Here is a 12,059-nt window from a genome sequence, read left to right on the forward strand (position 1 = left end):
CGTCATTCTGTGACGTTGGTGAGTAGGGTCTATAGGGCCGATAATATATTATGTTATCGGATTTATTGGGATGACGTCATAATTCCTATTATCGGACCGATAATTATCGGACCGATTATTATCGTGCACCTCTATTTTAAATTAACCACTAAGAATTAAAGTGGGCTAACTCCATTTTTAAGTCAAATTCAGAGTTTCAGACATCAACGGGGTAAAGGAATACATTGATTAAATGATGTGAACCTTTTAAAAATGACACCGAGAACAAGGGTGGACTAACTCCATTCCCATCATTTTTATGTTAAATGCAGACATGGATGGGGAGAGCTATATATTAATTGAATGAGCTGTTTTACATGAGCTACTGAGAACAAAAGTGGGCTAATGCCATTTTTGTCATTTTGAAATGCATGCAAACATGTATGGGGAAAGTATACTTTGAGTAAATGATGTAAACATAAAAAATAAAATAGAATAAAAACTACTGTGAGCAAAAGTGGGCTAACACCATTTTTGTCATTTCTAATGAAATGAAATCAAATTGTGGAAGTTAACCTCGTTTCAGCGCCATTAAGAGCATTAGATGTCCAATCCATTTCAAATGTCAAAATGGATTAGAAATCTATCGCTGTCGTAGGCATTCAAACAACTAATGTCCTACCATTCCAGCAATATTCTTAGCAAGCATTTGAACATGACCTGAAATGTGTTTGACAGAGAAATTTCCCAAGAGGACAAGAATTGGGAGCAGAATATTCAGGAGCTGCAAAAGAAGGTTTTTTTTTCCTTCCTTCCCCGTGAACGATTTGACCTCGGCGGATCTTATCTCCATAATGAAGTTTTTCAAAGTTGCGCCGACTGTTCCTTTCTTTTGTTCCCCGCAGCACCGAATCACCGACAAGGTACTCCTTGTGAAATGCGGCTCGGTGCTGGCCGTGGTCATCTTCATGTTCTTTGTCAACTCTTTTGTTCCCAGCATACATTTGGATCTTGGTGAGTGAGAAAATGTGCTTGTTAACACCGTGTTTTACTGCTATTGACAGCGATTGACCAGTGGCGCCACCAGGGGGTGGCCAGGGGTGGCCACGGCCACCCCTATAAATTGGTTGGCCACCCCACTGGCCACCCTGCTTGCCAGTATATCGTTCGATTTTTGTAGTATCAGTTATGCATTTCATCCCAAATGAATGTATTTATTTTGTTTTGTTAAATGTAGGGCTGTCAAATTTATCACGTTAACGGGCGGTAATAAATTTTTTAAAATTAATCACGTGGAAATATTTATCACAATTAACGCATTCGCGGTACGACTCGTGCACGCATTGCCGCAAACAGCCTACAATGGCATTGTTTTATTTATATACAGAGATAAGAGGCAGAGTGGAGTAGATACAAGCATTCATTGTGGCCGTGCTTTTAATTGGCAAAAGCTTTGTCATCTCTCCCACAGCAACTATAAATATTGGGGGAAGCAACGTGGGGAAGAATGACAGGAGTTGATCTTTTTCTTAACACCCTGTAATGTACCCAACGCAGAGAAGATATAGCATTTGCAGCCACCACACACAGTCATGGTTGCACCACTTCCCATCCTGCATTTGGGCAGAACAGTTAAGTCGCTACAGTATCATTTACTGAAAGCTCAACAAATACACTAGATGGCAATATTTAGTCACAATATACAAACACACATTTATCCTTTAAGAATTACAAGTCTTTCCATCCGTGGATCCCTTTCACAGAAAGAATGTTAATAAAGTTAATGCCATCTTGTGGATTTATTGTTATAATAAACAAATACAGTACTTATGTACAGTATGTTGAATGAATATATCCGACTTGTCTTATCTTTCCATTCGAACAATAATTTACAGAAAAATATAATAAATAAAATATAATATATATATATATAATATAATATTTTAGAGATGGTTTGAACTGCGATTAATTACGATTCATTAATTTTTAAGCTGTGATTAACTCGATTAAAAATTTTAATCGTTTGACAGCCCTAGTTAAATGTACACTTTATGCCTAATATATACATAACACAATAAAACATAATTGTTGTGGAACTCAAAATGTTGACTGGACAGTAATGCACATTAAATCATTAGTAACATCAAATATTACACAATACACCAAAGTATATCAGTACCCGTGTCCTGAGGTCTTTCTGACAGTTTTCCCCTCACCTTTTTACTGCAATAATATAATGAAAACCTGAAATTATGGCTTTTAGTTTCGGCCACCCCAAGATTTTAATTGGCCCCATCTGGCCACCCCTATGAAAACTTTCTGGAGGCGCCACTGCGATTGACGTCCAATTAATTTTTAACAGGGAGGGTTGGCAGCGAGCAAAACGGATTGGATGTCAGTCGTCGTCAACGGGAGTCAGAAAGTGACTGAAATTGACAATTATTTAAAGAAGGACTTTCTATAATGTCAAAATACGTCAGATGCAATATGATCAAACCATAATTAAGGCTAAATTAAAATGGAGTCTACGATTCTTATTATAAAGAAAGCCCGTATTATGACTAAAGCAATCTTATTTTCTCTACCACTCATCCATAGACTTCACTTTCTCAGAACTAAAGTACAAGCAATTACATGTTCGTGGAATCATAGCAAATGCACTCTTCATTCATCTTTGATTTCCTGTAAGATGTTTTCCAATTGTGGTCTTCCCACTTAGGTTGGATTGCCATCCTGGGTGCATTATGGCTCTTGGTTTTGGCTGACATTCAGGACTTTGAAATGATCTTGCACCGGGTGGAGTGGGCCACGTTGCTCTTCTTTGCCGCTCTCTTTGTCTTGATGGAGGTGATTAGCTTTTTATTTTGGCAATTATAACTTTATCTCAATAGTTTTTGTGTTTTTTTTTTCTTAAAGGTATCCACGGATAGAAAGACTTAATGTTCTCAAAAGATAAATGTTATTATGAGTTAAAATAATTTGATATTGAAACCCCTTTTGATGTTTTTATTAGAGATGTCCCGATCGATCGGCACCCCGATTGATTGGGTCTGATCACGTCATTTTCAAAGTATCGTAATCGGCAAAAAAAATGGGTCATGCCTTTTATAATATATATATACAGTATAATTTTTTTAAATTAAATCGTTTTCTAATAGTATTTAATGTTACAAACATAACATGTTACACTCATCCAGAGTCTTTAGTTTAGGCTTAAGGTAGGGTTATCTAATTTATCCCAATAACGGCAGTAATTAATTTTTTAAAAAAATGTATCATGTTAAAATTGTTAACGCAATTAATGCATGCGCTGCACGACCCAATCACGCAATGTCGCGCTCAATCTGTAATGGCGGCGTTTGACCTATATAGAGAGATAAAAGGCAGCGTAAAATGAGTTGAGTGAATTTTGGCAGACTTTGGAGCCTTATTTTAATTGGCTAAAGCCTTACAGTCCCTCTCCCTACGATTAGAAATATCATGGGAAGCAATGTGGGGAAGCAAGGTAGCAATTAATCTTTCTATTTACACCTTATGTTATTTCCCAACGCAGAGAAGATATATCAATTGATAGCACTACGCACAGTCATGGGTCCACTTCCCATCATGCATTTGGGTTGAATGGCTGCAGTATCATTTACTGAAAGCTCAACAAATACACCAGATGCCAATATTTAGTCACAATATACAAAGTCACAAGTCTTTCTATCCGTGGATCCCTCTCACAGAAAGAATGTTGATAATGTAAATGCCATCTTGAGGATTTATTGTCATAATAAACAAATACAGTACTTATGCACTGTATGTTGAATGTATACTTTATATTCGTCCGAGTTTTATTCATTTTTTTCTTAATGCATTGCCAAAATGTACATGATCGGGAAAAATTATCGGGTATGATTGGAATTGAATCGGGAGCAAAAAAAAAGCAATCGGATCGGGAAATATCGGGATTGGCAGATACTCAAACTAAAACGATCGGGATAGGATCGGGAGCAAAAAAACATGATCGGAACAACCCTAATTGAAACCCCTTTTGATGTTTTTATACAATTTGTAAAATTAGGTGCAGTTTACTTGGCGACTCTGCGACACAAAGACGCAATGACTGAGTAGCGGACTACCCTCGCGTGCATATGGGGTCGGCAAAGACGGAAGGCGAAGACGAAAAATTATGAATCCTGTCTCCAAAGTGGAAGAATCCGATTGTGGGGGGGATGAGGGGGGCTTCCTCGGCATGCATATCAAAGGCTCCTGCGGCGCGAGACCGCGCCGTTAACGTAAGCACTCGTACACGTCACACTGGGCGTGTGCAGCGTTGCTACAAAACATTAAAAACAGCAAATATGGCGGAATGTCGGCTTTAATTTACTGTTTTAATAATATTTTTAAATTAATATGTTGAACGTTTCCATTTTCGTGCCTTTTTGAACAAAAGAAAAATGACATTGCTTCGAGTGGGCCGGCATATTTTTTTCTGGGCTAAGGGAGCTTGGTTGGGTCGAAGTGCATCATTCTCTGTCGCCCTGTAAATCTGCACTGCCCCCTAGGGCCTGGCATTAATACTACATCGTTTTCATATGGAATTGCGACATTGTTCAAATGGAGACGCAAATGCAAATTTGAAATTTTTCGTATTCTCGGAGAGTCACCATGTAAACGGCCCCTTAGTTTAACTAGTAGGTTGCCATTGTTGTTGACGTCACAGGGCGGTGACGTCCATAACAATGGCGACCTACTAGTCAACATCATCATCAACATGTTGATGACGCTGAAACGCAGTGTCAGCAATAAAAGTAATTTCCAAGAATATTTATAATAACAAGTTGACAATGAGCGGTATTTGTTTCCCATCATTCTTGAGGGGAATTCTAAATCAGGCTGCATAGGCAATGCTTTTCACCAAGATCGTCAACCATCGAATATGGTACGCCCACCGGTGTCGTGCCAATGTAGTTACCCCAGTCAAAAATTGTATCCCCTGGGTGGAGCCATATGGAGGTAGATTTGTGTCTTTATTATTCAATCAAAAAAAAGTTGCTTCAATTAAAAAAAAAAAACGTGTTTGAGTGCAAAAATAAATTTGAAAGTTAAAAAAAATGCATGTGAAAGCTATTTTTCTTTGATTTAATTTTTTTTGCGGATTGAACCAACTTTTTTGGTTGAAGTAATGTTGATTTGTGTTTGGGACGCGTTTCGGCTACGACATTTTTGTCTTTATTATTCAATTTAAAAAATGTAATGATTTCAAAAAGAAAAATCACTTAGTCAAAAAAAGAAAAAATGCGAAAAAAATATTTGAGATTGAAAAATTTGCATTTTAACACATAATTTTTCATTGAAAAAGTTTTATTTGATTGAAGCAATACTTTTTGTGTTTGGGCCATATTATGGGTAGGACATTTGTGTCAAAATCATTCAATCCCCCCAAAAGTTGCTTCAATCAAACAAAAATATTTTCAATCAAAGAAAAAAATCATTTGAAAAATAAAAATGCCCTCCCCTATTTTTATTTTTTTAATTACAGTGGGGCAAATAAGTATTTAGTCAACCACTAATTGTGCAAGTTCTCCCACTTGAAAATATTAGAGAGGCCTGTAATTGTCAACATGGGTAAACCTCAACCATGAGAGACAGAATGTGAAAAAAAAACAGAAAATCACAGTTTGATTTTTAAAGAATTTATTTGCAAATCATGGTGAAAATAAGTGTTTGGTCAATACCAAAAGTTCATCTCAATACTTTGTTATGTACCCTTTGTTGGCAATAACGGAGGCCAAAGGTTTTCTGTAACTCTTCACAAGCTTTTCACACACTGTTGCTGGTATTTTGGCCCATTCCACCATGCAGATCTCCTCTAGAGCAGTGATGTTTTGGGGCTGTCGTTGTGCAGCACGGACTTTCAACTCCCTACACAGATTTTCTATGGGGTTGAGATCTGGAGACTGGCTATGCCACTCCAGGACCTTGAAATGCTTCTTACGAAGCCACCCTGGCTGTGTGTTTGGGATCATTTTAATGCTGAAAGACCCAGCCACGTCTCATCTTCAATGCCCTTGCTGATGGAAGGAGATTTTCACTCAAAATCTCTCGATACATGGCCCAATTCATTCTTTCCTTTTTACACAGATCAGTCGTCCTGGTCCCTTTGTAGAAAAACAGCCCCAAAGCATGATGTTTCCACCCCCATGCTTCACAGTGGGTATGGTGTTCTTCGGATGCAATTCAGTATTCTTTCTCCTCCAAACATGAGAACACAGTCATGTTTGGGATCATTGTCATGCTGAAAGACCCAGCCACGTCTCATCTTCAATGCTCCTGCTGATGAAAGGAGATTTTCACTCAAAATCTCTCGATACATGGCCCCATTCATTCTTTCCTTTACACAGATCAGTCGTCCTGGTCCTTTTGCAGAAAAACAGCCCCAAAGCATAATGTTTCCACCCCAATGCTTCACAGTGGGTATGGTGTTCTTCGGATGCAATTCAGTATTCTTTTTCCACCAAACACGAGAACCTGTGTTTCTACCAAAAAGTTCTATTTTGGTTTCATCTGACCATAACACATTCTCCCAGTCCTCTTCTGGATCATCCAAATGCTCTCTAGCGAACGGCAGACGGGCCTGGACGTCTACTTTCTTCAGCTGGGGGACACGTCTGGCAGTGCAGGATTTGAGTCCCTGGCGGCGCATTGTGTTACTGATAGTAGCCTTTGTTACTGTGGTCCCAGCTCTCTTTAGGTCATTCACTAGGTCCCCCCGTGTGGTTCTGGGATTTTTGCTCACTGTTCTTGTGATCATTTTGACACCACGGAGTGAGATCTTGCATGGAGCCCCAGATTATCAGTAGTCTTGTATGTCTTCCATTTTCTAATAATTGCTCCCACAGTTGATTTCTTTATATCAAGCGTTTTACCTATTGCGGATTCAGTCTTCCCAGCCTGATGCAGGTCTACAATTTTGTCTCTTTTGTCCTTCGACAGCTCTTTGGTCTTGGCCATAGTGGAGTTTGGAGTGTGACTGACTGAGGTTGTGGACAGGTGTCTTTTATACCGATAATGAATTAAATCAGGTGCCATTAATACAGGTAACGAGTGAAGCCTCGTTAGACCTCGTTAGAAGAAGTTAAACCTCTTTGACAGCCAGAAATCTTGCTCGTTTGTAGGTTACCAAATACTTATTTTCCACTCTAATTTGGAAATAAATTCTTTAAAAATCAAACAATGTGATATTCAGTTTTTTTCCCCCACATTCTGTCTCACATGGTTGAGGTTTACCCATGTTGACAATTATAGGCCTCTGTAATCTTTTTAAGTAGGAGAACTTGCACAATTGGTGGTTGACTAAATACTTATTTGCCCCACTGTATATGCAAAGTAAATGACAAAGTAAATGAATGTGCTAGTCACATGATCTGTTCGAAAAATAATTTTGACCCATTATAAAAATATATTTTTTTGTTCATCTTATTCATTTTTGTTGCAGTTTTGTTTTACAACTTACTATATATATATATATATATATATATATATATATATGTATATATATATATATATATATATATATATATATATATATATATATATATATATATATATATATATGTGTATGTATGGTAAATGGTGTTATACTTATATAGCGCTTTTCCACCTTTCAAGGCGCTCAAAGCGCTTTACACTATCTCGCCATCTACCTACTGGTGACGAAGCACCAGGAGCAACGTGGGGTTCAGTATCTTGCTCAAGGACACTTAGACAAGTTCATCAGGGCGGAGAATCGAACCCACAATATATATATATATATATATATATATATATAAAGACAATTTCACGCAATGACACTTTCTGGCCAGCCCCCCCCCCCCCCCCCCCCCTTAAAATCCGCTTATGCCAAAAAATGAGTCTTGCTACAATTCCAAATGGACTGGAGGTCCATCATGGTCTATGGCAGCCAATTCACACTCACTTGAAATACCCACAAAGTCAGAAAAACTGCGATATTAATGAGTTTTTTTGTTGTCGTTGTAGGCTCTCGCCCAACTGCAGCTCATCGACTACATTGGCGAGCAGACAGCCCAGCTCATCAAAGTAAGTATCTTATTTTGAAATACCTCCAAAGTAGTGGGAAGTAACCACTTATCATGACACAAGTGACACAGTTATCAGCTTTTCATCCATTCCCTTCCATCCATTCCCTGCAAATTCTACAACCACGTCTCCTGAGACGCCATTGTCTTCGTTCGCTCCCTCGCTCTTCGAGATTGCCACCGTAATGAGCGCGTCAACTCGTATAAACCGGCGGGCCCCCGTGGCGCAGATAATCGCCGGTGACAGGTGGCGCAGCGCTCTTTCCGTCTGACTTCCTGGGAAAAAAAAAAAAAAGCGCATCTGCATGCAGGCGTGCGACAGGTGCGAGGCAAAGATTTCATTTGTGTTTTATAGAGGCTCGACGGAGCGAAACGGAGCTTTATTTGAGGTTTAATGCAATGATGGGAAGTAACCAAGTAGAAATATTTCACTGTGTTACTGTATCTATTTACCAGACATGTATCCATAGGCGGAGTTTGACTTTTGAGGCAGGGGGGGCAAAACATGTTGATGATCCTGAAACGCAGTGTCAGCAATAAAATATCTTAAAAGATATATGCTCGGATAGTAGCTTAGCCCATGTTTGTGTAACAGGTACACGCCGGTCTGTAGCGGAGCTTGGAAACCTCCCTGCCGATTCCTTCATGTAGGGACGCTGGCGGCTGTGCTGTTGGCTCGAGCTTTATTGGCGCAGTGGTTAGCGTCCCTACATGCTGAGTGGAAGCATCGTGGCGTGCGGGTTCGCGCATACAGTAGCGCTGTCAAAGTTATCGCGTTAATTAATTTTCAAAATTAATCACATTAAAATATTTGACGCATTTAATGCACATGCCCCGCTCAAACAGATTAAAATGACAGCAAAGTGTCATTTCCACTTGTTACTTGTGTTTTTTGGTGTTTGCCGCCCTCTGCTGGCGCTTGGGTGTGACTGATTTTATGGGTTTCAGCACCATAATTATTATTGACATCAACAATGGCGAGCAACTAGTTTATTTTTTGATTGAAAATTTTACAAATGTCACCAGACATGAACAGGATGAAAGAAGAAGCATGGAAGACGAAACCCAAGAATGTTGATGGACTCTGGGAGGCATGCAAGACTGCTTCCTTTGATGTTCCTGATGACTTCATCGATAAATTCTATGAATCCTTGCCGAACCACATGGATGAGGTCCATTCCATTCCATTCCATTCCATTCAAGCCCATGGAAGTCACACAAAATATAAAATTTGGATCTCTTAGCACCACTACTTAATATGCTTATGTTTAAATTTGACCTTTATGTCTTCATGAAATGATCTTTTTTTTTAGTGAAACAAATATATTTTTGTACATTCAACATCATTTGAGAGGGTCTTAGCTTTCATTTGAGCCATTTCTGAAACCAATTGAATAATTAAAAGTCAGGTTATTAGTAGGGCTGTCAAAATTATCGCGTTAACGAGCGTTAATTAATTTTTAAATTAATCACGTTAAAATATTTGACGCATTTGACGCACATGCCCCGTTTAAACAGATTAAAATGACAGCAAAGTGTTATTTCCACTTGTTACTTGTGTTTTTTGGTGTTTTGCCGCCCTCTGCTGGCGCTTGTGTGTAACTGATTTTTCAGCACCATAATTATTATTGACATCAACAATGGCGAGCTACTTATTTTCTGATTGAAAATTTTACAAACTTTATTAAAACGAAAACATTAAGAGGGGTTTTAATATAAAATTTCTATAACTTGTACTAACATTTATCTTTTAAGAACTACAAGTCTTTCTATCCATGGATCGCTTTAACAGAATGTTAATAATGTTAATGCCATTTTGTTGATTTATTGTTATAATAAACAAATACAGTCCCTATGTACCGTATGTTGAATGTATATATCCATTTTGTGTCTTATCTTTCTATTCCAACAATAATTTACAGAAAAATATGGCATATTTTATAGATGGTTTTAATTGCGATTAATTACGATTAATTAATTTTTAAGCTGTAATTAACTAGATAAAAAATTTTAATCGTTTGACAGCCCTAATATATATATATATATATATATATATATATATATATTAATAAATGCTTTTTAAGCACTTCAAATGTAATAATTATGATCAGTTTTAAACATAACTGTCCCACTGAATCATTTTTAAACAAGAATAAAGTACTGTAGATGAAAAATGCTTGGCTTTATTAAATGCTTCTGTTTACCTCACATGGCTGTGACTCTTGGAGTGACATGTAGAAATTACAAACTCCTCATAATCACTTCTGGCGTTTATTTTATATGTCTTGAACGTCTCCACATTCTCCCCCCACAGACACACACATTCATTCCAGCCCGCGCTTCTTTGCAAAAACTGTTTAACAAGTTAAACGATGATTGACAGATTGCTGCCTGGCTTCTTTGACCAGATCAAAGCCATCATTAACTTTAATAAGCAAGTGCCGCAGTGACTGAGAGCTGGGAAAGGGGGTGAGAGAGGCTGTGCGAGCGAATGAAGCAGATCAAAGGTCTGTGGATTGGAAAAAAAAAACAAAAAACAAAAACTATCCCACATCCTTGCGATGGGACTATCGTGCATGCGCACATCGCGATGGCAATGTTTAAACGATATATCGTTCAGGCTTAGTTTGGGTATAATCGTCATCACAAAATGGCTGCACTTATAAGCGTTGTTATTTTTTGTGTTGAAACATGACTTCAATCAGAGCTCTAAGAAATTCGCCATTTGCATACTTAAATACTTTGAACAACTGTCTTTCACATGAAGGTCATATATAGTAGGTGTTGTCTGTCCCTTTAAGTTGTTATGTTTTTGATTCCAGGCCGTGCCAGAGGACCAACGCATGGCCATCGCTATCATCTTGGTGATGTGGGTTTCTGCCCTGGCTTCTTCTCTCATCGACAACATCCCCTTCACTGCCACCATGGTGAGGAATAGACCCGAGTTTCCACGTTGTGTCGCTAGCTAACGTCATCATCTTTTTTCTTGCAGATTCCAGTCCTCATCAACTTGAGTCGGGATGCTGATGTGAATTTACCAGTAAAACCGCTAATTTTTGCCTTGGCCATGGGAGCCTGTCTCGGGGGTGAGTCTCACACATGAAAAATGTAAAAAAAACTTTAATTTTTGGATAGTCCTGCTAAGTAACAAACATTTGCGTGAAGGAAATGGAACCTTGATCGGCGCGTCGGCCAACGTGGTTTGCGCCGGTATCGCAGAACAGCACGGCTATGGTTTCTCATTCATGGAATTCTTCAGGTGAGTGCCTGCTTCTCACAATCAAAGTCAACATTGCTGATTTAAATGAATGGCCACTGAATGTGAAAAATATGAGCTGTACGCCTGAAGGTCTGCTTACATGTTAATGTCTTGCATATGTCGGCCATTAGCCCGAGTACATTGAGGCGCGCCAAATGTCCGCTTTGATGAACTGTGCGTGTTCCCATTGATTGCAGCAATTCTTTTTAACTCATTGGCTGCTATTCAGGATGATAGCGTCCAATCCATTTTGACTGTGAGGGGCGGGCAGAGATCATCCGGCTGAAACATGATATAAATGAGCACAGTTTCATTACAAAAGACAAAAATGGAGTTATCCCAAGTATCCTTGTATGACAATCCTCCCTTGAGTTAGCCCGCCCTTCTTCTCAGACAAAGAATGGAATGGATTGGATGTAGGGTTGTTTCGATCATGTTTTTTTGCTCCCGATCCGATCGTTTTAGTTTGAGTATCTGCCGATCCCGATATTTTCCGATCCGATTGCTTTTTTTTTTTGCTCCCGATTCATTTCCAATCATTCACGATAATTTTTCCCGATCATTTACATTTTGGCAATGCATTAAGAAAAAAATGAATAAAACTCGGACGAATATATACATTCAACATACAGTACATAAGTACTGTATTTGTTTATTATGACAATAAATCCTCAAGATGGCCTTTTACAATAATAACATTCTTTCTGTGAGAGGGATCCACGGATACAAAGACTTGT

The 12,059-nt window shown here is 38.5% G+C and overlaps 1 protein-coding gene across 1 annotated transcript in view; it reads left to right on the forward strand.

The window, feature by feature from the left end:
* The window catches only part of oca2 (oculocutaneous albinism II), a 75,688-nt gene that overhangs the window by 49,461 nt on the left and 14,168 nt on the right, over nt 1–12,059 (forward strand). Inside the window, exons 17-23 of the mRNA XM_057842310.1 lie at nt 718–775; nt 885–993; nt 2,699–2,826; nt 8,005–8,064; nt 10,886–10,990; nt 11,056–11,149; nt 11,229–11,322. Coding sequence (XP_057698293.1) covers nt 718–775; nt 885–993; nt 2,699–2,826; nt 8,005–8,064; nt 10,886–10,990; nt 11,056–11,149; nt 11,229–11,322 — 648 coding nt within the window. The remainder of the gene's footprint in view (nt 1–717; nt 776–884; nt 994–2,698; nt 2,827–8,004; nt 8,065–10,885; nt 10,991–11,055; nt 11,150–11,228; nt 11,323–12,059) is intronic.

Source organism: Corythoichthys intestinalis, chromosome 7, assembly GCF_030265065.1.
Source record: "Corythoichthys intestinalis isolate RoL2023-P3 chromosome 7, ASM3026506v1, whole genome shotgun sequence".
Classification (NCBI taxonomy): domain Eukaryota; kingdom Metazoa; phylum Chordata; class Actinopteri; order Syngnathiformes; family Syngnathidae; genus Corythoichthys; species Corythoichthys intestinalis.